The sequence below is a fragment of the Hyla sarda genome, chromosome 3 (genome assembly GCF_029499605.1).
Source record: "Hyla sarda isolate aHylSar1 chromosome 3, aHylSar1.hap1, whole genome shotgun sequence".
NCBI classification, from domain to species: Eukaryota; Metazoa; Chordata; class Amphibia; order Anura; family Hylidae; genus Hyla; species Hyla sarda.
In genome coordinates this window covers 314,861,575-314,889,054 of record NC_079191.1, presented here as the reverse complement: position 1 = coordinate 314,889,054, position 27,480 = coordinate 314,861,575, and the positions used below count along the sequence as shown (strand labels likewise).

General features: G+C 44.0%; 1 protein-coding gene across 2 annotated transcripts in view; it reads right to left on the bottom strand.

Moving 5' to 3' along the window:
* The window catches only part of SYNJ2 (synaptojanin 2), a 153,353-nt gene extending 127,747 nt beyond the window's left edge, over positions 1–25,606 (bottom strand). The window contains exon 1 of one of the 2 annotated variants that reach the window (XM_056567094.1): positions 24,911–25,606. In XM_056567094.1, the coding sequence (XP_056423069.1) occupies positions 24,911–25,034 (124 nt within the window). In that variant the 5' untranslated portion in view covers positions 25,035–25,606. The remainder of the gene's footprint in view (positions 1–24,910) is intronic. The other variant, XM_056567091.1, reaches the window with a different exon arrangement.
* Positions 25,607–27,480: the final 1,874 nt, after the last annotated feature.

Here is a 27,480-nt window from a genome sequence, read left to right as displayed (position 1 = left end):
GGAGGAATATTGATGAGCTGGGCAGCGCTGCAGCCGGCGTCCGCCGACGTCAGAGTGCCAGTTACCCCGCCTGTGCCAGATAGCACTTAATTAGCAGCCAGTACTGCTGGTTAGTGCAGTGGGAACAAGATGACAGTTTTCCTTTAATGTTTATAACAATACACCGCATAGGTGTGACCTAGATCTCATAAATATCAAAAGTTTTGATTAGTCGAATGATCTGTAAGAAGTGGAAACTTTGTTACGTTTTGTCAACAGGCTGTCACACAAGTGAGACGGTCTTGTAATGTCCCAGTACAGAACATGGTTCTGTACTACCCTTAGGCCCTGCCAGGTTGAGTCCCTCAGTGACCTGGGGGCTCTCTTGCAGTGTCTCCCCTGCTGTTACTGTACTGTTATCTATTTTAATTTTATGGATAGTCAGTGTCCCAATGTATCGTTAGTATAAAAGGACCTTTGGAGGACTCCAGCAGTTGTCTAAAGGACATGTGAAATGTCACATGTTAGGTTTATGTTGTCACATGTTACCTAGAGGGCACCAGCTTAACCTATGACCTGCAGCTTGACCAATGGGCTTTGGCTCAGCCCCCCCCCCGCCTCTATATAATGGGGGGGGGGGGGGGGACAATTCTCTCAGACTCTTCTTTACTGAGGCCAGCAAACACCAGAGATCTCAGTGTTAGTGAGCAGCACCTGGAAGGCCGCAAACCTACAGTCATTCCAGTAAGTCAAAAGTCTATGTCTGCTGTTACTACCCATAGTCAAGTTCAGTCTAAAGTCAAGCCTCAAGATAATTATTAAGTCTAATTGGTCCCAGCAAGCTGCGAGGTCTTTCTGTGTTCCTGGCCACCTCTCTGGGAATCTGGCCTAGCTGTGAAGATAATACCATCTATCTGAACTCAGTAAAGCCTCCGTTAAACCATAACTGGTTGTGGACTCTCCTTTCACTACCTTGCCATTGGAATAGCGGAAATACCATTAGTGTGGTTCCAGTAGCCAAAAACCACTCTGGTGTCACGAACACTAGGGGTTAACAACACCTTGTCCCAGGGGTTAATACCATCTTGCCCCTCCACCTACACACTGTGGTCCCGCCATACACCGTGGGTCACCAGTCTTCTAATATAAACTCTATAGAACAGGATTATTCACAGACACAGAAAGGTGAGAGAAGCGCAACCTGCACACTTTAGACCCCACTCGTTTTAGTGATTCATCGAGATCTCAACACTTGACCAATGAAAACTTTTTTTGTAATGGCAGGTACACTTAAAGAGGGTGCCAAGGGAAGATCCCGATTTCAAATGTGACCTCACTATATTTTGAATGATGCTGTAATAACGTTCCTTGCAACAGAAGTGCTGGTGACCTGTATCGCTCACAGACTGGATGGACTAGGACCTGGTACAAAAAGATTAATACATGGAGCAGGCTTTATGAAGAATTGGTTTTCTTCTTCTTTTAAACAGGTGCTATAAAACAGATTTCCATTTTTCTCTTTTTTTTCTGCAACTAAAAAAACAATTCAAAGACAAATCTGGTTACCCTTAACCTTTAACTTTCCTTACATGTGTGTAACACATGATGTCTCCTCCTTTTCAGATTACTTCCAGCAGGGATTTTCCATTTGTAAAATACACTTTTATATGAAGACTGCAAAGTAAATAGAAGTGCACTAAGGAATATAGTACGCCATTAGCAAACATTAGATATAGCATTACACACCAAGGCTGGCTGGCATAATAAACTCAATACAATAGGACATCCTGATGGTTTTGTGGTATCAGTAGTCAGCAACTCAGTCAGCAAACCCAGCAACATAGAAAAGATGTCTAAACCAATTTAGAATGTATTTATCCATCATGACTTCTCACAGAATGTTGAACATATTGGGGGAGATTTATCAAACCTGTCCAGAGGATAAGTTGCAGAGTTGCCCATCTGGACAGGTTTTGATAAATCTCCCCCATAGTGCATGGGGCTTTCTCCCCTCCTCCGCACCACCACTTGCTTCTCGGCAGACATCAATACCTCAGCTGATACCAACAATCAGCTCCACATTTCACTTGCTTATCAGCAAGCACCTTCCCTGCTCAGCCCTGGCTATTTAACCTGCAACAGGTCAGTCTGCCACAACCCCCTGCATGGTCTCTGATCTCCGGGCACTCCACACCCATCCCCTTTGGTGATTTTAACCCCTTAAGGACTGAGCGATTTCATGTTTTTGCATTTTCGTTTTTTCCTCCTTGCCTTTAAAAAATCATAACCCTTTCAATTTTACACCTAAAAATCTGTATTATGGCTTATTTTTTTTGCGCCACCAATTCTACTTTACAGTCATTTTACCGAAAAATCCACGGCGAAACGGCAGAAAAAAATTCATTGTGCCATTTTGTAAATTTTGGGGGCTTCCGTTTCTACGCAGTACTTTTTTCGGTAAAAGTGACATCTTATCTTTATTTTGTAGGTCCATACGGTTAAAATGATATCCTACTTGTATAGGTTTGATTGAGTATTACTTCAGAAAAAAATCAAATACATGCAGGAAAATTTTAACGTTTAAAATTGTCATTTTATGAGCCCTATAACTTTATTTTTCTGCGCTCAGGGGGCTATGAGGGCTCATTTTTTGCGCCGTGATCTGAAGTTTTTAGCAGTACCATTTTTGTTCTGATCAGACATTTTGATCACTTTTTATTCACTTTTCATTCACTGACTGCTGCCTTGCCGTTGCACGGCAACAATCAGTGAAATCGGTGATTGATTGCTCCAGCCTGTAACTCAGGCTGGGAGTAATCAATCGGAGCCCGGACGCCGCCGGAGAAGGTAAGAGACCACCTTCTCTCTCCGGGTAGCTGATCGGAGCCTCGCGATTTTATCGCGATGACCCCGATCAGCCCGACTGAGCAGCCGGGAAGCATTTAGTTTCACTTTCGATGCGGCGCTCAGCTTTGAGCGCCGCATCGGAAGGATTAATAGCGCGTGGCTGAACGATCGCGGCTGCGCACTATTAGCCGCGGGTCCCGGCTGTGAATAGCCGCCGGGACCCCGCGTTATAGACAGGGCCCGGACTTAGGACGTACTCATACGTCCTAAGTCCTTAAGGGGTTAAAGGGGTACTCCGGCGCTAAACATCTTATACCCCATCAAAAGGATAGGGGATAAGATGTTAGATCGAAGGGATCCCACCGCTGGGGACCCCCGTGATCTCTCCTGCAGCACCCCCGTTTTTCAGCTGCACAGGGCACGGATCGCTCTGTGGCTGATGACTGGCGTTGTGACGTCATGCCCCACTCCCCCTCTATGCAAGTCTATTGGAGGGGGCGTGACAGCCACCACGCACCCTCCCATAGGCTTGCATTGAGGGGCAGGGATACTCAGTCCACTGCACCAATCCTCGCTCTGTGCAGCTGAAAAATGGGGGTGCTGCAGGAGATATCGCAGGGGTCCCCTGCGGCGGAATCGAACATCTTATCTCTTATCCTTTTGATAGGGGATAAGATTAGAGATGAGCGAACTTACAGTAAATTCGATTCGTCACGAACTTCTCAGCTCGGCAGTTGATGCCTTTTCCTGCATAAATTAGTTCAGCTTTCCGGTGCTCCCGTGGGCTGGAAAAGGTGGATACAGTCCTAGGAGACTCTTTCCTAGGACTGTATCCACCTTTTCCAGTCCACCGGAGCACTGGAAAGCTGAACTAATTTATACAGGAAAAGTCAGCAACCGCCGAGCTGAGAAGTTCGTGATGAATCGAATTTACTGTAAGTTCGCTCATCTCTAGATAAGATGTTTAGCGTCGGAGTACCCCTTTAAGCAGGGAGTAACTGGATTTTACAGGTCCAGAATTTGTAGGCTTATTGCTAGCTCAATAAAGGCATATCTACACAGTGTAGTGTCCATTAGGGCTGCAACTAATGATTATTTTCAAAATCGATTAGTTGACCGATTATTGTTAAGATTAATTGACTAATCTGATACAAATTATCTTCTCCACTATGGCTATTTCTAAGTTAGATTAGAGGGAGTTAATGAGGGGATCGGACTGAAGGTCTTATGTGCGGTTTAGGTTTGTGGGGTGGGCTAAATGCTGAGCTTTGCGGAGGCTAAAAAGGAGAAGCTTTTTAATATATTTATATAAAAGGGTTATTTATACTCCCCTGTGTCTAGATAAGGGCAGCTCATTCACTGGTTGTCCATCCTATGTGCCCCTACCAGCTTATTTAGTAAAAAGGGGACAAGCACACAGGGGGAGATTTATCAAAACCTGTGGAGAGGAAAAAGGTGACCAGTTGCCCATAGCAACCAGATCGCTTCTTTCATTTTTCACAGGCCTTCTTAAGAATGAAAAAGCGATCTGATTGGTTGCTATGGGCAACTGATCAACTTTGCCTCTGAACAGATTTTGATAAATCTCCCCCACAATCTTGCACTTCCTGCATCTTCTCTCCTTAACTATAGCACAGAGTTTGTAGCAGATAGATGTCTGGCACTGCCTAATTATACAGCTGAGCCCCTCATTCTCTATCAAACAGTAACCAGGATGTATCAATTACATTTCTTTCATTTCCCTTAAAAATATCCCCTAATATTTCTTCTATATGTAATAAGGGGTTTCCTTTCTCCAACTGTTTTCAGAACAGGATGGCAAATACCAATGATGTTATTACAGGGGGTATTTTGAAATAAAAAATAAAACCTTTTTGGTTGTTTGGCATTATCAGCATGGTAATTGCCGATACCGATAATGCCCAAAATCGTGATTAATCGGTCGATCCCTATTAAACAGATTTGTAAATTACTTCTATTAAAAAATCTAATACTTATTAGCTGCTGAATACTACAGAGGAAATTCTTTTCTTTTTGGAACACAGTGCTCTCTGTTGACATCACGAGCACAGTGCTCTCTGCTGACATCTCTGTCCGTTTTAAGAACTGTCCAGAGTAGGAGAAAATCCCCATAGAAAATATATGCTGCTCTGGACAGTTCCTAAAATGGACAGAGATGTCAGCACTGTGGTCATGATGTCAGCAGAGAGCTCTGTGTTCCAAAAGGAAACGAATTTCCATTGTAGTATTCAGCAGCTAATAAGTAAAAGGATTAAGATTTTTTTTTAATAGAATTTACAAAATCTGTTTAACTTTCTGTCACCAGTTGATTAAAAAAAAAAAAAAAAAAGTTTTTCACCAGAGTACCCCTTAAGGATGAAGCCCATTTTGGCCTTAATGGGGTACTCTGCCCCAGACATCTTATCCCCTATCCAAAGGTTAGGGGATAAGATGTCTGATCGCAGGGATCACACCGCTGGGGACCTCCGCAATCTCTGCAGCGCCACCCCGCCGTCACTACAGAACACCCTGGCACTGTGTGTGATGACTGGGTGAGGCAGGGGACGGAACATCGTGAAGTCAAGGCTCTGCCCCCTGTGATGTCACGTCCCGCCCACTCAATACAAGTCTATGGGAGGTGGTGTGGCAATAGTCATAGACTCTCCCATAGACTTGTATTAAGGGGCGGGGCAGGGCGTGACATCACATGGGGCGGCGGCATAAAGTCACGATGCAATGAAACAGATAAAGGTAACATCTGATTGATATTCTAAGCACATTTAAACATACTTTTGTTACTTTATATGGCTCAAACAGATAAATTGTGCATGCGGTGATACTAAGTGTTTATTTTTAGGTTTACATATTTTTTACATGGGAAAAGGTGGTGATTTAAACTTAATATGCAAACTGTTAATTTAAGTGTTTTTTTTTTTTTTTTTTTTTTTCTTTTTTTAAATCAGTCCCCTTAGGGGACGTTAAGAAGGGATCAAATTTCTCAGACAGATCAATGCAGTTCTATTAAATTGTATTAATCTGTGTGCTCGATTGATAGACTCTGATGAAGGCACTGGCGCAACCTGGCCATTAGCGGAAGCCACTAGCTACTGAAATTATCTGGGGGTCGCCGGGTACGGAATGGGCTTGAGTCAGGAGCCTGCTCCATACACCCTTAGTGGCAGCCCAGAGGTGTGAAATAAAAAAATAAAAAAATTTATAAAAAAGCTACTTGTCCAAGGGACTAAAATGAAGCACAATCTACGTGTCCCTCATGACAATCCACTTGTCCTGGTACATAAAATAATTTCAACCAAAAAATAGTATGTAAATAAGGGCTTAATGCCTGAAGAAATCACCTGCGCGGCGACCGGAACTGCATGTACCGGCTGTTGGGCGATAGGATTTTCACACACCTGGGCACCAGGATTAACCGATTGGGGACCAAGGGCGTACCTATATGCCCTGGTCCCGCTCCCCTGCTATGATGCAGGGTCACGGGCTATTAGCTGCCAGGACCCGTGTCTAATGCCTAACATCACCGATCACGGTGATGCCTGGCATTAAAGGGGTACTCCGCCCCTAGCATCTTATCCCCTATCCTTTGGATGTCAGATCGTCAGGGTCCCCGCTGCTGGCGACCCCTGGATCTCCGTTGCAGCACCCCACTATCATTACTGCACAGAGCAAACTATCTGTACGTAATGACGGGAAATACAGGGGCCGGAGCATAGTTACATCACGGCTCCGCCCCCTCATGACGTCACGCCCCGCCCCCTCAATACAAGTTTATGGGAGGGGGCGTGGCGGCCATCACGCCCCCTCCCATGATGTCACGAGGGGTCGGAGCGGTGACGTAACGATGCTCCGGCCCCTGTATCGCCGGTCATTCCGCACAGAGCGAGTGTGCTCTGTGCAGTAATGATAGCGGGGTGCCGCAGCGGACATCCAGGGGGTCCCCAGCAGCGGGACCCCAGCGATCTGACATCTTATCCCCTATCCTTTGGATAGGGGATAAAATGTCTAGGGGCGGAGTACCCTATGGCATAACATTGAACAGTGTATGTAATCAGAAGATTGCATGTAATTATCCCCTATGGGGACTAAAAAATTGTGTAAAAAAATATATGTTTTTTTATCAATGTGATTTAACACCTTCCCTAATAAAAGTTTGAATCAACCCCGTTTTCCCATTTATAAAAAAAAATTAAATTAGATATAGAGATAGATATATATATATATATATATATATATATATATATATATATATATATATATATATATATATCTATCATATAAACAAAAATAAACAAACATGTGGTATGCTGCATGCGTAAATATCCGAACTATAAATATATAACATTCAGTAAACCACATGGTCAATGGCATACATGTAAAAAAAAAAATTCCAATGTCATTTTGTACACCCTAAAAAAATAAAAAATAAAAACTAATCAAAAGTGATAAAAAAAGTCCCAACAAAACAAAAATGGTACCGATAAAAACTTTAGATCACGGCACAAAAAATTAGCCAAATCCCCATATGCGGAAAAATAAAGTTATGGGGGTCAGAAGATGACAATTTTAAGCATAATAATTTTGGTGAAGGTAGTAAAATAAAACCTATATAAGGGTGGGTTCACACTACGTTTTGTCCCATACGGGAGCGCATACGGCAGGAGGGAGCTAAAAGCTCGCGCTCCCGTATGTAACCGTATGCGCTCCCGTATGCCATTCACTTCAATGAGCCGACCGGAGTGAAACGTTCGGTCCGGTCGGCTCATTTTTGCGCCGTATGCGCTTTTACAACCGGACCTAAAACCGTGGTTGACCACGGTTTTAGGTCCGGTTGTAAAAGCGCATACGGCGCAAAAATGAGCCGACCGGACCGAACGTTTCACTCCGGTCGGCTCATTGAAGTGAATGGCATACGGGAGCGCATACGGTTACATACGGGAGCGCGAGCTTTTAGCTCCCTCCTGCCGTATGCGCTCCCGTATGGGACAAAACGTAGTGTGAACCCAGCCTAAATTAGGTATCCTTGCGACCGTATGGACCTACAGAATGAAGATAAGGTGTCATTTTTACCGAAAAGTGCACCGCATAGAATTTGGAAGTCCAAATTTTTCCCCCACAAATTTTTTTCTGGTTTCGCAGTAGATTTTGTGGTGAAATGATTGATGTCATTACAAAGTAAAATTGGTGGCGCAAACAAAAGTGCAAAAAACAAAAGGGCAAAATTAAAAATGACCCGGTCCTTAACCCCTTAAGGACCCAGGACGTACTAGAACGTCCTGGCACCCTGGGCTTTAAGGACCCAGGACGTACTAGTACGTCCTGGTGTTTCTCCGGTCTCTGCCGCGCCCCGGGCAGAGATCGGAAGCGGATGCCTGCTGAAATGCTTCAGCAGGCATCCAGGGCAAACGCCGAGGGGGGCCATGTAGGCCCCCCATGTTGGCAATCGCCGCAAATCGCAAGGGAAATCGCCCTTGCGATCTGCGGCGATACCGGGCTGATCGGGTCTCTGGGACCCGACCGCCCGGTAATTTCGCATGATCCCGGCTGTCACAGACATCCAGGACCATGCTAATGTATAGGAGCGAGGTGGCAAACCTGCCACCTCCTCCTATACCCTGCGATCTGTCGGTTAACTAACCGACCAATCGCAGGAGGGGGGGCGGTTACTTCCTCCCGTCCTGCCCGGCCCCTGAAAGTCCGGAGAGGACGGGAGGAAGACCGGAGGACGCGGCAGGGGACGGGGGAGTGCTGGGGACCGGCCCCGGTACTTACCTCGTCCCTGAAGACCCGGATCCCGGCGAGGAAGATGGCGGCGGCGGCGACAGGTGAGTAGATCTTCAGCCGCGGTCGGGCCCTTTACAGCAATGCATGTCGCCGTAAAGCGACATGCATTGCTGTAATGGGACCCTGTAAACTACAACTCCCAGCATGCCCAGACAGCCCTTGGCGTCTGGGCATGCTGGGAGTTGCAGTTTTGCAACATCTGGAGGTCCACAGTTTGGAGACCACTGTGCCCTTCCAGATGTTGCAAAACTACACATCCTCAGCATGCCCTTACTGTCCAGGCATGCTGGGAGTTGTAGTTCTGTAACATCTGGCCCTTCAGATGTTGCAGAACTACAACTCCCAGCATGCCTGGACAGTTTTGGCATACTGGGAGTTGTAGTTTTGCAACATCTGGAGGGCTGCAGCTTGGACACCACTACACAGTGGTCCCCAAACTGTTCTCCTCCAGCTGTTACGTAACCACTACTCCCAATATGCCCTTCGGCTGCCTGGGCATGCTGGGAGTTGTGGTTTTGCAACAACTGGAGGCACACTGGTTGGGAAACATTGTCTGTTTCCTAACTCAGTGTTTCCCAACCCGTGTGCCTCCAGCTGTTGCAAAACTATAACTGCCAGCATGCACTGATAGACTGTGCATGCTGGGAGTTGTAGTTTTGCACCAGCTGGAGGTCCCCCCCCCCCCCTGTGAATGTACAGGGTACATTCACATGGGCAGGGGCTTACAGTGAGTATCAGGCTGCAAGTTTGCGATGCAGCAAATTTTGCGCGGCAGCTCAAACTCGTAGCGGGAAACTCGCTGTAACCCCCCGCCCGCGTGACTGTCCCCTAAAAACACTACACTACACTAACACAAAATAAAATAAAAAGTAAAAAACACTACATATACACATACCCCTACACAGCCCCCCTCCCCTCCCCAATAAAAATGAAAAACGTCTGGTACGCCACTGTTTCCAAAATGGAGCCTCCAGCTGTTGCAAAACAACAACTCCCAGTATTGCCGGACAGCCGTTGACTGTCCAAGCATGCTGGGAGTTTTGCAACAGCTGGAGGCACCCTGTTTGGGAATCACTGGCGTAGAATACCCCTATGTCCACCCCTATGCAAATCCCTAATTCAGGCCTCAAATGCGCATGGCGCTCTCACTTCGGAGCCCTGTCGTATTTCAAGGAAACAGTTTAGGGTCACATATGGGGTATCGCCGTACTCGGGAGAAATTGCCTAACAAATTTTGGGGGGCTTTTTCTCCTTTCACCCCTTATGAAAAGGGGAAGTTGGGGTCTACACCAGCATGTTGGTGTAAAAAAAAAAATTTTTTTACACTAACATGCTGGTGTTGCCCTATACTTTTCATTTTGACAAGAGGTAAAGGGGAAAAAAGCCCCCCAAAATTTGTAATGCAGTTTCTCCTGACTACGGAGATACCACATATGTGGGCGCAAAGTGCTCTGGGGGCGCACAACAAGGCTCAGAAGGGAGAGTGCGCCATGTACATTTGAGGTGATTTGCACAGGGGTGGCTGATTGTTACAGCGGTTTTGACAAACGCAAAAAAGAAAAAAAAAACACATGTGACCCCATTTCGGAAACTACACCCCTCACGGAATGTAATGAGGGGTGCAGTGAGAATTTACACCCCACAGGTGTCTGACGGATCTTTGGAACAATGGGCTGTGCAAATAAAAAATTTTGTACAGCCCACTGTTCCAAAGATCTGACAGACACCAGTGGGGGGTAAATGCTCACTGTACCCCTTGTTACATTCCTCAAGGGGTCTAGTTTCCAAAATGGTATGCCATGTGGGGGTTATTTTGCTGTCCTGGCACCATAGGGGCTTCCTAAATGCGACATGCCCCCGAGCAAAATTTGCTCTCAAAAAGCCAAATATGACTCCTTCTCTTCTGAGCATTGTAGTTCGCCCGTAATGCACTTCATGCCAACTTATGGGGTACCTCCATACTCAGAAGAGATGGGGTTACAAATTTTGGGGGCTATTTTCTGCTATTAACCCTTGCAAAAATGTGAAATTTGGGGGGAAACACACATTTTAGTGAAAATTTATTTTTATTTTTTTACATATGCAAAAGTCGTGAAACACCTGTGGGGTATTAAGGCTCACTTAATTCCTTGTTACGTTCCTCATGGGGTCTAGTTTCCAAAATGGTATGGCATGTGTTTTTTTTTTTGCTGTTCTGGCACCATAGGGGCTTCCTAAATGCAACATGCCCCCCAAAAACCATTTCAGAAAAACGTACTCTCCAAAATCCCCTTGTCGCTCCTTCGCTTCTGAGCCCTCTACTGCGCCCGCCGAACACTTTTCATGGACATATGAGGTATGTGCTTACTCAAGAGAAATTGGGCTACAAATACAAGTATAAATTTTCTCCTTTTACCCCTTGTAAAAATTCAAAAATTGGGTCTACAAGAAAATGCAAGTGTAAAAAATGAAGATTGTGAATTTTCTCCTTCACTTTGCTGCTATTCCTGTGAAACACCTAAAGGGTTAAAACGCTGACTGAATGTCATTTTGAATACTTTGGGGGGTGCGGTTTTTATAATGGGGTCATTTGTGGGGTATTTCTAATATGAAGACCCTTCAAATCCACTTCAAACCTGAACTGGTCCCTGAAAAATAGTGAGTTTAAAAATTTTGTGAAAAATTGGAAAATTGCTGCTGAACTTTGAAGCCCTCTGGTGTCTTCCAAAAATAAAAACACGTCAATTTTATGATGCAAACATAAAGTAGACATATTGTATATGTGAATAAAATAAAATAAATATTTGGAATATCCATTTTCCTTACAAGCAGAGAGCTTCAAAGTTAGAAAAATGCTAAATTTTCAAATTTTTCATCAAATTTTGGGATTTTTCACCAAGAAAGGATGCAAGTTACCACAAAATTTTACCACTATGTTAAAGTAGAATATGTCACGAAAAAACAATCTCGGAATCAGATTGATAAGTAAAAGCATTCCAGAGTTATTAATGTTTAAAGTGACAGTGGTCAGATGTTCAAAAAATGGCCGGGTCCTAAGGTGTAAAATGGCTGGGTCCTTAAGGGGTTAAGGGGTTAATAAGAACCGCCATGGGTCACAAAGGGGTCAAGGGGCCAGCACTTTCTAACAAATCTGCAAGAAAAGAAAAAAAAAACACAGCAGCAACAGTTAACTTAAATTACTACAAACTCCCCCAAATGTCTTTACAAAGTTACATAATCTTTCTTAATAACTTCAATATGTAAGCTGCAAAATGGTTTCATATTACAGCTGGTTTTTACTCTGAAGTTAACAGAGAGTTCCCAGAAGTTGAGAAACCCCTAAATAGCTATACATGTGATGAAAACATACGATCCTACCCCTTCAATGAGCACTGTCAGATCCTAAAAGTTTTTATATGTTGTTACTGATGAAAATGAAAGATCTTTTGCAATATGGTTGTTTAAATCTTTTTAGAATAGCTCGTAAAGAAAACTACTCCTGAAAACCCCACCACTAGGGGTCCCCATACCTACTGAAACACTAATCCTTCCTGCAGCTGCATCAGGCTTGTCCATGAGTCAAGGACAAGGCTTCATGTCATGGGTGTTGGGCGATAGTGTTGTCCCTGAGAGGATTTCTAACACTGTGAGCTAATGAAAAGAGGGATTTTTATAATAAATATAGGTGAGAGGTAAAAATTACATGTACATGGTCAGGATTAGGTACTGAGTAACATATCTATTTATTATTTTTTTATTTTTTGTGGGATCTAACAGGTGCGCTTTCAGCTTGCCCATGTATGTACACAATGTCAATGCTGGAGAGACATACACAGGTGAAAGCAACCAACCAGGTCACGTATAGAATGTATGGCAAGAAACCTACAGCACTGCTGGATAATAAAAGGACCATCATGTGACTGGCCTCAGAATCAGAAGATTGGAGAACCTAATTGTGGAAGACTAGTACTGTGATTCGAATAACAAAACATATAGCTGCAATGCATTCAAAAAGTTGAGCTAAAATTTAAAAAAATGAAAATGTTTTATTCAATTTGCCCATGCATCCTTTCTTCATATATATGTCATCTCCAAGTAACTTTAGCTAAAAAGCCACCCACACCATGATTTTTCCACCTCTTAACGTCACTGTTGGTATGATGTTTTTAGGGTGATGTGCAGTGCCATTTCTCCTCCAAACATGTTGTGTATTATGGCATCCAAACAGTTAAATCTTGCTCCCAACTGGCCACACAATGAAGGGAATTTATTAAAATAGGTTGTTGTCAGCCTGTTTGTTTAGCATGTCTTCAGGTTGGCATTTTGTCTGTTGTGCGCCAAAGTTATTTTGTTTCGAGGCCTATGGTAACTTTGGCTATAATAGCTTTCTGGAGTCAGCACAGGCTTGCGATACTTGGAGGCCAGCTGTAGCAGCAAAATGCTTATCCACGAGATAGGGGTTAAGTGTCTGATCACGGGAGGTCCGACTGCTGAGACCCCCGCGATCTACTGAACAGGCCTTGGCTCTCCGAGAGGAGTGCGTGCTGGGCACAGCATGCGCTCCATTCATTCTCTATGGGAACGCCGAAGAGACCCGAATGCTGTACTCCTCTGCGGCGCTCCCATAGAAAGGAATGGAGCACGTGCTGTCTCGCTCAGAGAGATGAGGCGCATTCAGAAGATTGCGGGTGGTCCCAGAGGTCGGACTCTCACGATAAGACACTCATCCCCTATCTTGGGGATAGGGGATAAGTTACTTTTTGATGCCCAGCATGCTTTTTATTCAGAAATAGAGTCTTGTATCTTGAGTCTGGTGGTAAGCTTGCATACAGGCAATGGCAGCAGGAGTCTAAAAATGTCATGTCAATAGCACGTCTGGAAATATATTGAGTGAGGAATAGTGACGTGTTCAATACTTATTTCACCTGCTGTATAAAGCCAACAGAGCCTGCCAACACCAGTTCCTGTGAAAGTTCCTAAGAAGTTTCCAAAGTTTTACAGCTCTAACCGCATAGCATTATTTTTATAACTTGAGATAATCGCTCTTCTCCCACAGACAAAAAGTCCCAAACAATGAAGTGGAAAATGTCCGGTTACAAAGAGCATTTCTCACTCTGGAGGACCTGTCCTACCCCTGAATTACGCAGACAACCCATCGATTTTAACTATGTAATGCCAGATTTCTCTTGTAGTGGCACCGCAGAAAAATAAAACACATTAAAGTTGCAGGTAGAAACATAAAATAAACTACAGAAACATCTGGCCCATCTAGTGTGTCCAATATTCTGAATACTATCAATAGTCCCTGGCCCTATGTTAACATGTAATCTATGGAGATCACTGGAGGGTTCCAACAGGAGGACACAGTGTGACCAGCTCATTGTGAAAAGACCCTTCTAACATGAAGAAATTGTTCAAAAGTAGAGACGCCCCTTTAAAATATATGCCACTACAGTATCAGCCATGGGGCAAATAACACCATCACAGGGCTTGCAAAAACCATACCTCAATTGATCAAAGCTGTCTTAAAAGGGTACTCCTGTGGAAAAAAAAATTTAAAATCAACTGGTGCAGAAAGTTAACAGAAAACAGATTTATAAATCACTTCTATAAAAAAAATCTTAATCCTTCCAGTACTTTTTAGGGGCTGTATACTTAAGAGAAATCCAAAAAAGAAAAGCATTTCCTCTGATGTCATGACCACAGTGCTCTCTGTTGACCTCTGCTGTCCAGAGCAGCATATGTTTGCTATGGGGATTTTTTAATGCTCTGGACAATTCCTAAAATGGACAGCAGAGGTCAGCAGAGAGCACTGTGGACATGACATCAGAGGAAATGAATTTCTTTTTTTTTTAGATTTCTCTTTAGTATACAGCCCCTAAAAAGTACTGGAAGGATTAAGATTTTTTAATAGAAGTGATTTAAAGGGTACCTCTCATCAAAATAACGTTTGATATATTATAGATTAATGTATGCAGAATAACTTTACCATTGCATGTTATTAAAAAATATGCTTCTTTCTATTTAATTTTCCACTTTGAAGAAATGACCACTAGGGGTCTCCCTACCAGTCCTGGCAGCAAGCATTTCAGACTCATGCTGGAGTCCTAAACACTACGAGCTGCCAGTCTGCTTTGTTCACAAAGGAGAACACTCAGAGCTGCCAGCCTGCTTTGTTCACAGCCCGTTTGGCTGTGAACAAAGCAGGCTGGCAGCTCTGAGTGTTTAGGACTCCAGCATGAGTCAGAAATGCTTGCTGACGGGACTGATCGGGAAAAATACAATAGAAAGAAGCATATTTTTCATTAACATGCTATTGGAAAGTTATTCAACATTCATTAATCTAAAATATATCAAATGTTTATTTAATGAGAGGTACCCTTTAAAAATCTGTTTAACTTTCTTGCACCAGTTCATAAAAAATAAAAATAAATTTTTTCCACGGGAGTACCCCTTTAACAGCATAGAGGAAGTCTACACAATATCAGGTAGGGCTACACGATATATAGCAATTCACAATCGAATGGCGATAATTGCTGATTGCGGGCCGTGCATGGGAGCGACAATAAAGTGAAACACAGAAGCCTGTGATGTGGCATGCTCAGCTCCATTGTGTGTCTCCTCCCACCACAACCGTGCGGCGGGTGTATGAAGAGAGTTCAGGAGCTGAACTCTTCTTACTGGCTAATGACGGACATTACGGATCCGGGTGATGTCCGGCATTAACCTTTTAGACGCCGCAATCAAAGTTGATCGCGGGGTCTAAAATGCCAAAACAATCTCTGGTAGCTCAGTGGAGCTGATAGGGACACCCCTAGCAAAACCCGCAGGGTCTTGATCAGCTGAGAGGACGAGCGGAGGTTCCCTACCTATGGCATAACATTGATCAGTGTCTGCAAGAATTACAAGTAGTAGTGTACTCCCCGTAAGGCAGTTTTTTCAAACACTGTGCCCCAGCAAGCTCAGACAGTCTGGATTTGGGCATGCTGGGAGCTATAGTGTTGCAACAGCTGGAGGCACACTATTTGGAAAACACTGCCCTTTGGGGACTAAAAAAAAAAAATTGTAAATGTTAAAAGCAAAAGTAATAAATAATAGGCCCCTCTCCATAATAAGTTTAAATCACCCCACTTTTCCTATTTTTAAATAAACTGATGTAAACAAAAATAAATTAACATATTTGGTGTTGTCGTGTGCGTAAATACCCGAACTCTGAAAATATAATGGTTATGAAACCACACAGATTGATGTGAATGTAAAAACATACCAAAACACCAGGATTGCTAATTTTTGGTCACTTTATATACCAGGGGGGGGGGAAAAACATATAAAGTGATCAAAAAGTCCCATCAAAACAGAAATGGTCCTGACAAAAACTACAGATCATGGCGCAAAAATTTAGCCCTCATACAGAAAAATAAGAAGGTAATAGGGGTCAGAGGAGGACAATTTTAGGCACTCAATTGATTTACAAAAATATCAAATTTTTAGGTAGTATATTAAAACAGAATAAAGAATCTGAATTTTTACAGAGAAGTGCACTGTGTAGAATCAAACACTCCCCTAATGCTCCTTCCCATACAGCAATGCAACAACACCAGAGAGCAGACTAGGCCAGGCACATGACATGGAGGAGGAATTAAGCTAATTTCTCCCCGTTTCATATCCAATCCCCTCCATTTTATATGTTAAAGTCATTGTACAGAAAATTAAATGTGGGGAAGGGGGTTAGATTTATGAAATAAGGAGATTGAATATGAACTGGGGGAAATTTTACCATTTATTTACTATATCGCAATCGCAAATCGAAATTGCAACATTTTTAAAAATGACACCTTCTCTTTATTCTGTAGGTCCATACGATTAAAATGACCAGTGCCGCGCGCTATTAGCCACAGGTCCCGGCCGTAGCTAGGTGCCGGGCCCGACCCGTTATGACGGGGGGCCACGCCGTGGCCCTGCGTTATAGAAAAGGAAAGGACCCAGGACGTACCGGTACGTCCTGGGTCGGGAAGGGGTTAAAGGGGTACTCTGGTAGAATTTTATTTTATTTTTTTCAAATTAACTGGTGACAAAGTTAAACAGATTTGTAAATTACTTCTATTAAAAAATATTAATCATTCTTGAACTTAGCTGCTGTATGCTCAAGAGGAAATTGAGTTGTTGTTTTCTGTCTGACCACAGTGCTCTCTGATGACATCTCTGTCTATGTCAGGAACTGTCCAGAGTAGGAGCAAATCCTCTTAGCAAACCTCTCCTACTCTGGACAGTTCCTGACATAGACAGAGATGTCATCAGAGAGCACTGTGGTCAGACAGAAAACAACAACAACTCAACTTCCTCTGGAGCACACAGCAGCTGATAAGTACTGGAAGGATTAAGATTTTTTCAATAGGTAATAAATAATAAGTAATTTACAAATCTGTTAACTTTCTGGAACCAGTTGATTTGAAAAAAATAAAAAAAAAAAGTTATGTTTTCCACCGGAGTACCCCTTTAACCTGTTGTGGACCAAGGGCATAGAGGTACACCCTTGCGTCGCGGTACTTGAGGACCAAGGGCGTACCTGTCCTGGTCCCATTACCAGGGTTTTGAAGAGTGCTTACGAATGAAGCACGCTTCAAACCTGGTGGGTCCCGACTGCTATCAGCAGCCAGGAACCAGGGTTAATGCTGGGCACCGCCAATCGTGCCAATGCCCAGCATAAACCCTTTAGACGCTGCAATCAAAGTTGACGAAAGTAAAGTATCCCGGCAGCTCAGTGGAGCTGATCGGGACCATCGCAGTTTGAATCCCCCCTTCCCTTTTTCCACTTTTTAAATAAAATAAAAATAATCATACGTGGTACCCACGTGTGTGTAAATGTCCTAACTATTAAAATATAAGGGTAACTTAACCACACAGTCGAAGTACACGTTAAAAAAAAAATGTGCAAAATTGTGCATTTTTGGTCACTTCATATACCAAAAAATTAATAAAAAGCTATCAAAAAGTCCCATCAAAACAAAAATGGTACCGATAAAAAACTACAGACCACATATTGTCCCTTACAGGGATCAGAAAATCACATTGTTAAACATACAAATTTTGGTGCATGTAGTTATAATTTATTTTAAGTAGCAAAATAAAATAAAACCTACATAAATTGTGTATCCTTGTAACTGTGTGGACCAAAATAAAGATAAGGTGTAATGTTTACAAAAAATTGCACCACCTAGATATGGAAGCCCCGAAAAGTTACAAAATGGCCTTTTTTTAAGCCCATAACTATTTTTTTGTTTTGCCGCAGATTATGTTATAAAATAAGTAATACATTACAAAGTACAATTGGTGATAGAGCTGGGCAGTATGACCAAAAATGTGTATCACAGTATTTTTTGTGACTTATGGCAGTTCCACGGTATATAACGGTGTTTCTCCCCCCCCCCCCAATCATGTGACCCACGAGCACTGTTCTGCTTCTCCCCCCCAATTAATTATCAGCCCAGCGCTGCGCTGTCCCCATCGGGGAACTAATTACGTTACCCGCAAGTGCTGCCCTCCTCGTCCGCCTGTTCATTGCGGGCCAGAGAGCCGTCAGCCGCTGCGATGTTCCTGGCTTCTTACATGACAGTGCGCTCAACCTATCAACGGCCGAGGCGGAACATCGCGGCGGCCGGAGGTTAGGCCAACGACTCTCCGACGTTCCCGCCCCCAGGAAGCAGGTGAGGCCGGTACCAAAGGTGAGTTAAAGTTTATTTTGTTTATCTTTTGCAGCCCGGGTATAGGGATACAGTGTACAGTACTGAGTTCCAGCGCCGGCTGCCCACAACGAACAGGAGGACGAGGAGGGCAACGATTGCGGGTGACTCGATTAGTTCCCCGATGGGGATAGTGCAGCGCTGGGCTGATAATTGGGGGGGGGGGGGCAGAACAATGCTCGCGGGTCACATATGATTAGTTCCCCCACATCAGCGCAGCGCAGAGTTGATAATTCATTAATTCCCGAGGGGGGAGGGGCCCAACCAGTATTGCGGTATGGGAAAATTCATATCGTGCAGGACAAAAGTTTCGGTATTGGTGATGCAAAAAATAAACAAGCCCTTATATGGGTCTGTAGGTGCAAAATTGAAAGTATTAGGCTAGGTTCACTGCAATGTGTTCCGCGAGTATTTCCACCTGAAGAATGAGCAATGCCATTCTTCAGGAGGAAATTTTCAAGCGGATTTTCCGTTCACAAATTCCCCAGTGTGAATTTGTGAACGGAAATCCATTCACTATGAAATTGCAGGCAGAAATTCCGCTTACTAAATTGTAAAGTGGAATTGCAGGTGGAAATTCTGTAGTGTGAACCTAGCCTTATGGTTTTTAGAAGGGGAGGAGGAAAAAGTGAAAGTGCAAGAACGAAAATTGTCCTGATCATTAAGGGGTTAATATTAAGGCTGTGTGTGTGTGTGTGTGTGTGTGTGTGTGTGTGTGTGTGTGTGTATGTGTGTGTGGGGGGGGGGGGGGGAGAAGAGATAGGCTTTGTTGTCCACTAAGGGGACCTTTATATGAAGGAACTCATTGCCCATGTATAAGAGCCAGTGATCTGCCAAGGACTGAGCCAGCATCTGCACGATCCAACGGAAATTGGGGGATAGATGTAACAAAATATAAAATATAACTTTTAATCCTAAATTGCTATAAAAACATGTAACCCCCTTACACAGAATTATCGCTAAATGCTAATATGCGTAAATACAATGAAATGGGCAAAATATAAGTACACGTGGACACGTAATAAGTCAGTACCCTGGAGCCCAGTTTTTTTAAATCTGGCACGACTGAGTGTGAAGTGATGGGCATTTACGTTACTCCATGTACATTTGTCTTAGACACTTTGAGGGAGATTTATCAAAATCTGTGCAGAGGAAAAGTTGACCAGTTGCCCATAGCAACCAGATTACTTTAAGCTTAACCCCTTAAGGACATATCGTTTTTCTGTTTTTTGCACTTTTGTTTTTTTCCTCCTTACCTTTTAAAAATCATAACCCTTTCAATTTTGCACCTAAAAATCCATATGATAGTTTATTTCTTGCGCCACCAATCCTACTGTGTAATGACATCAGTAATTTTACCCAAAAACCTATGGCGAAACGGAAAAAAAAAAAATAATTGTGTGTAGGGATCGACCAATATTGATTTTTTAGAGCTGATCCAATAACCTGTGAACTTTCAGGCAGAAAGCCGATAACTTATACCGATATTCCATGCATTTAAATTTTTGACCATTTTAAAGCAGGACTCTGTACACCGAGGACAAGCAGGGCTCTGTACACCGAGGACAAGCAGGGCTCTGTACACCGAGGATAAGCAGGGCTCTGTACACCCCCACGGTGACGTGACCTCACGTCTAAGCGCAGCGGCATCACGCCGGAGTTCAAAGCGCCTCTCCCAGGCAGCCACTGCGGTTACAGGGCAGACGTGGCTGTGTGGGAGATGAATAAAGCAGCCAGCAGGACCGTTCTCTGGGCCCAGGTGTCCCGGGCAAGACGCATTATCGGCAAAGTTAGATGCCAATACCGATAACTAACAAAATCATGAATATTGGCCGATAATATCGGCTAATGCGATAATCGGTCGATCCCTAATCGTATGACAAAATGGAAGAAAAAAAAAACGCCATTTTTGAAAATTTTGGGGCTTCTGACATGACATTATCTTTATTCTGTAGGTCCATACGATTAAAATGATACCCTACTTATATAGGTTTAATTTTTTATTACTTCGGAAAAAAATCATAACTACATGCAGGAAAATGTATACGTTTAAAATTGTAATCTTCTGACCCCTATAACTTTTTTTTTATTATTCCATGTACCGGGCGGTATGAGTAAAAATATGTATCATGGTATTTTTGTAAATTATGGCCGTTCCATGGTATTTAACGGTATTTACACCCCACCATCATGTGATCAATGGGCACTGCTTCTCTCCTACGCCCCCCACGTTTATCATCCCAATCCTCCGCGGGGGACTTATCATATGTGACCCGCGAGCAATGCTTCTCTTCCCCCCCGATAATTAATAGCCGCTGTGCTGTACTGTACTATCCTGTGCCCGGGCTGCAAAAGTAAACAAAATCAACTTTAACTCACCTTCCTACATTCCCCCATTACCAGCATCACAGTCCAGCAATGCGAGCCTCATACTGCTTCCTAGGGATTGGAACGTCACAGAGCCGCCAGCCTATTACCGGCCGCAGCGATGTCCCACCTCGGCCAGTGATCGGCTGAGCGCACTGTCATGTAAGAAGCCGTCCGGATCCTTACATGACAGTGCACTCAGCCTATCACTGGCCGAGGCGGGACATCACTGCGGCCGGTGATAGGCTGACGGCTCTGTGACGGTCCAATTCCTAGGAAGCAGCAAAAGCAGCGGAGGGACCGTAGGAAGGTGAGTTTAAGTTTATTTCTGAATCCCGGGCACAGGATAGCACAGTACATCGGCTGATAATTATTTGGTGGGGGGGAACAGCGCGGTTGATAATTCATTAATTCGAGAGGGGCCCAACCGGTATTGCGTTATAGGAAAAATTGATATCATGCAGGAAAAAAAAATGTCGGTATTCGGTATGAACCCGTATACCGCCCAGCACTAGTATGAGGGCTCATTTTTTGCGCCATGTTCTGAAGTTTTTATCGGTACCATTTTAGTTTTGATCAGACTTTTTGATCGCTTTTTATGCATTTTTTTATGTTATAAAAAGTGACCAAAAATACGCTATTTTGGAATTTGGAGTTTTTTGGTGCACACGCCATTGACTGTGCAGTTTACTTAAAGATATATTATTATAGTTTGGACATTTACGCACAGGGCGATACCACATGTTTATTTACACGTTTTTTTTTATGGGAAAAGGGGGTTGATTCAAACTTTTTTTTTTTTTTTTGCAGTGTTATAGCCCCCTATGGGAGCTATAACACTGCACACACTGATCTTTTACACAGATCACTACAAAGCCATACCTTTGCATTGATCAGTGTTATCGGCGTTGATTGATCAAGCCTGGATTACAGTCTTGGAGCAATCAGTTGCTGTTTGGACATGCAGGAGGCAAGTAAGGCACCCTCCTGCTGCGCCCTAGCTGATCGGGATATCGCAATTTTATCGCAATGTCCTGATCAGCCCAACTGAGCTGCCGGGATGCTTTTATTTTCACTTTTAGACGTGGCGATCAACTTTGATCGCCGTGTCTAAACAGTTAATGCCGGACATCTGCTGGAACGGCGATGTCCAGTATTAGCCTCGGGTCCTGGCTGCTGATAGCAGCTGGGACCGTGCGTGTATGACGTGAGCTCAGCTCCTTCATAACCCTCCTGTGCCATAGCGCCGGGTATACCCAGCATTCTGCGGCAAGGGGTTAAAACAAGTCTCTGAAAAATTAAAGAAGCGATCTGATTGGCTGCTATGGGCAACTGGTCAACTTTTCCTCTGCTCAGATTTTGATAAAAAAACAAAAAACTTTAACTCCTAAAATTCTTAAGAAGGAGAGAAAAATCCTTAAAACTGATCATATTTGGTATCATAGACCAGACAATTGTGTGTAGGACTATACAGTTTTCCTAGCTGTCAATGAATATCCATCTATTGCCAGTTTTAGATTGTTTAGGACTCTAGACCGTGATCTCTGGGAGGACAGTGAGAGGTGGCATTCTCTGTACATTGCTGCAGAATATGTTGGCACTCTAAGAATGAATAATAAAACAGTTCTATATTATCTACAAAACAGAATAAGATTATGTTCAAGTCTAAAACTACGCTACACTTTATTCATGGATGTCTGGACCCTTCAGTTCAAATACAGTCGCTTCAGGAGGTCCTTAATGTCACAATTCTACCCTACACTTCATGTATATGTCCGCAACCTGTCAAAATAGGAGGCCAGTCAGCACAACCTTGTAGTGAACTGGGCTCCATAGTTTATTATGTAGGGCTCAGTGTGGTGTGTTATGCGTCAGTGTGTCCCACCTCAGTGATTGGCTGCCAAGTCCATCTCAATAGTAGTAGTGGGACAAGATGACAGACCAGGAGCTGTGAGGGACCCAGGTAAAGGGAGTATGTTTTTTTTTTTTTTTTATCCCCCCCCCCCTTTTTATATTCATGCTGCTCCCAAACAAACATACAATTTATGTATTAGACGAGATTAAAGGGGTAAGACATTTTATAACATGCCTAATCGCGGGAGTCCCGCCACTGGGCAGAGTGTGACGTCACACGGGGACGGAGCAGTGACATCACAATACTCCGGCGCCGTGATCGGCAGTCATCAGACCCGGAGCGAACATGCTCTGGGGGCTGATGGTAATAGGGTGCTGCTTGAAAGATCACGGGGGTCCCCAGTGGCAGGACACCCGCAATCAGGCATCTTATCTCCTATCCTTTGGATAGGGGATAAGATGTTCTAGCGCCGGAGTACCCCTTTAAGGTCACCCCCTTCACATTTTTTTTTTTTTTTTACAGAACATAGTGTATGTATTATATATATATATATATATATATATATATATATATTATATATAGGGGGGGGGGAACCGATTGTAGACCTGATCTCATTCATTTGAATGGGACAGTTCACATTCATCCGGCACCTGAAGATGGATGCCAGGTGGAGTAACACGCCGCCTGGGCCAGGACAGGGGAATGTATCTTGCTGCATTTCCTTTTCTGGCTTGCACAATAAAGAACAGCGCACTTTTTTCATCAGTTGTAGCAAGTTTAGGCTGTGCCGGATGCAGAAAATGTGTGATCCCAGCCTTCGTGTGACTGAAAAAGTAAGGCTGCATTCACACTACGTTTTTGCAATACAGTTCCCGTATAAGTTTTCTATGTGAAAACCGTATGGAACCGTATTGAAAACCGTATGCATTGACTCTCCATTGAAAACCGTATGCCAAAAGATGCATCAGGTTGTGTCCGTTTTGCATCCTGTACGGTTTTGTCAGTTTTTTTTCCCGTACCCAAAACCACAGCCTACCACGATTTTTGGTCTGGGTGTAAAACTGTATTAAACCGTATGCGTTTTTTTTTTTTTTTTTTTTTTTTTTTTTTTTTTTTTTTTAACATGGGAGTCAATGGGAATGTTCATACGGTTCCATCCGGTTTTCACCTTACGGTTTTTGACTTTGCACAGTTTTTTTTCTTGGAATTTCAATCAAACAAGTGAAACTTTATTCATAATGGAGTGAAAAGTTAAAAACGTATACTTTTTTCCTTAAAAAACTGATGCAACGGGACATCATTTTTAAACTGTATACGGTTTTTAACTGCATACGGGTTAAAATTTGTACACACTTTTTGATACATTTTAGTCAGGTTTTAAGGAATCCGTTTTTCTTCAAAAACCTGATACGGACACTGAATTACAAAAACGTGGTGTGCATGCACCCTTACTAAAGCGAATGGGTTTTGGTGCCAGTCCAGCTGTGATACCGGAGCTCCCGGTTTAGAAATTTCCAAGCAGGACAGTGTGAATACAGCCTAAGGCTGGGTTCACACTACGTTTTGTCACATACGGGAGCGCATACTGCAGGGGGGAGCTAAAAGCTCGCGCTCCCGTATGTGACCGTATGCGCTCCCGTATGTCATTCATTTCAATGAGCCGACCGGAGTGAAACGTTCGGTCGGCTCATTTTTGCGCCGTATGCGCTTTTACAACCGGACCTAAAACTGTGGTCAACCACGGTTTTAGGTCCGGTTGTAAAAGCGCATACGGCGCAAAAATGAGCCGACCGGACCGAACGTTTCACTCCGGTCGGCTCATTGAAATGAATGGCATACGGGAGCGCATACGGTCACATACGGGAGCGCGAGGTTTTAGCTCCCCCCTGCCGTATGCGCTCCCGTATGGGACAAAACGTAGTGTGAACCCAGCCTAACACAGGTGATTTGGGGTCCTACAAAATGGCCTGACACTTGCCAATGCAGATTAGGCAAAATGGTGATGTGAACAAGTATTTAGACTCATTGGGGGAATTTATCAAAACCTGTGCAGAGGAAGAGTGGTGCAGTTGCCCATAGCAACCAATCAGATTGCTTCTTTCATTTTCCACAGGCCTCTAAAGAGGCCTGTGGAAAATGAAAGAAGCAATCTGATTGGTTGCTATGGCCAACTACACCACTGTTCCTCTGCACAGGTTTTGATAAATCTCCCCAATTGAAGTCAGTTACTGACACATGCCAGGAACATAGTGCAGGTGTACATGTGAGCATAGCCTATGACTGGCACACCTGGCACTGCCCCAGGAGCTGCACCCAAACTGTTGCTCCCCAGCCCCGCACTTACTCAGAGTGGCGATCGTCCCGGACTCGAAGAGTAGACAGTCCTCCCTCTGGCGGGACTCCAGCAGGACGCTGTAACACGCCGGCTCCGGCTTCACATGGATCTTCAGCCCCTTACTCAGAGCCATGGCGGGGGTCACCAGAGCACATCTCCCGGGGTCACATACAGGACTCAAGCCCGGAGCGTCCTGCACATCCCGGGCAGATATGGAAGGCTGGGATCAGCTGATCACTGCCATACACAACAGTCCGGATTACGTGCGCCCCGCCTGACAGCCTCACATCCCACATGGGTCACACGGCGCCGCTCATCCCCACTGACACCTCCCGCAGCGATGAAGCGGCGCTTCCCTGTAAACACGTCGCTCTCCTGCGCCCTTCTTACACTTCATCTCTTCCCCATTCCAGACATGTCAGCAGGGGGATCACTTCTCCTCAGTTTGGAGGGAGTTTACTTTTTTACTCCTTTCTGTCCTGACTCCTCCTTGCAGATTGGGGTCGGGAGCGGCGCTTTGGCTCCCTCTGCTGGATAATATGCAGAATGGAAGGAGGTGGCAAATGCCGGTGCCCACAATCCTAAGTAGGTCACCAACTCAACACATCCAAAGGAGCTACAGTGTTACAATATTATTTGGTTTCAGAACAAACATTGTATGTTAAAACCATTGTATGTTGATGTGGTGAACCAGGAGAGTTGGGGTGTCTGGGGTGTTGCGGTGATGTAAGTGTAGGGTCTGGTGGTATTAACCCTTAGATGTCGTGATGCCAGGGTACGGTTTCCTTAGTGTTAATGGTCCTACCGCCAACCATCCTAGAAACGGTAGGGAAAATAACGGAATGTCCACAGCAGACTTTATGAATAAACTGAAGAACTTTACTTGAAGATCTTATGTTACAATCATTATACATAGTCTCTTAAGAGGTAACCGGAATGCAGGTTCCTCGCAGGCTTTGCTGGGACTTTGGAGCAATGAGCTTTGATGCAGGCCACTGTGCTGTAGAAGTCACACAGGATTTGGTAGATTGACCTTGGTAACTCACGGTTTAGTGGCTGCAGGATTCTTAGGCTTTGGGCCTAGATGAATTGAGATTTCTGCTGAGATGTTTGTGCTTCTCTGATAATCCAGAACTAAGAGAGAGAACTTAGTGGCTACAGCCCTTTATATAATAAGGGGCTGGACAAAGCTCATTGGTCAGCAAAGCTGTAAGTCCTGAACCCAGTGAAGTTTGGGTACATCACATGACCCTGGAAGGTAATAGTACATTACAACTGTACATCACATGACCCAGGAAAGGTCCTATACATATATATTTTCTATACATTTATATTATCTTTATATACTAAACAATATACAATTTATATGAGGCGACCAGGGGTAAGCCCTGCAGGAGAGCCCTATGGGAATGAAGCGAGTCTGGCTGAGGGGACTTTAGACAGGGACAGGACCAGGTCCTGTACCGGGACACCACATTGAAATTATAACTTTATGGTAAACTGATAATCGCTTCCAAAGTCTCCAAAATGTCATCCAAAAATAAGAAAAAATGAAGGTTTAAGAAAAATGACAAGAAGGGGAATTCATTAATTGTTGTTATTTTAGTCATGAAAAGTAGCCTTGCGCCAAATTTATCAAAAGACACACGCCACTTGATGAATTTGGCACACAGGAACATTACCTAAGGGTAACGTGCGCAGATTTGATGTGCAGGATTTTCTACTACATATTTCAATGTAAACTAAATGTCTGAGCACAGCTTCTAATCTACAGTTACAAAACCTGCGCAGGATCCTGTACATATGAATGTACCCTAAGAGTCCTCCTACATTTCCCGCCTGTTCTGTCCAGTCTAAGAGGCAGAGTGAGTAAGAGCTCCCTAATGTTCTGCCCTATATGTTATGTGTATTTTCCCTTTGTAAACCCATTAATGCCTCTGGATGCCTTTAACCCCTCCCCAATTGACATGCCGTTTCCAAATGTCGGACAGCGGAGTCTTGTTTGCGGCGTCTCAAAGTGCTTTCACTTAGTGTCCCCTGTGATGAGGGTGTGAAGATGGCAGATGGAATTACCCTATGGGCAGATAGCATTAACCCCTTGTGTTTGTGACGCCAGGGCGTGGTTTATCCTCTACACCAACCGAAGGTATACCGCTAATGACTCCGATGCCAAGTTACGGAACAACGGCAGCTTTACTGAGTCAGACAGGTGTAACAGTCTCTACAGCTTGGCTAGGCCCAAGGAGGTGACCAGTGACTTCAGAGACCACAGGGTTTGCTGGGACTTATAGTGGACTTGGACATTTTGATGCAGGGCCCCACTGACTTGACACAGATGGACTTGGACTGACTTGACTATGACAGACTTCAACCCGTTTGTAGCTTACCAGGTTTTGACTTGCACCTGTGGGGTAGTAGACTTGTGGATTTGTGGCTGCGTGGTAGACTTTAGGACTCTTTAGGACACCAGACTTTACCTCACTGCAACTCAGCATGAAAGAGACTGAACTAGCTCCTCCCAGGGTTTATATGTGGGAGACTCTGGAGGGGTCCTATAGGTCATCCTGAAGTCACCTGGT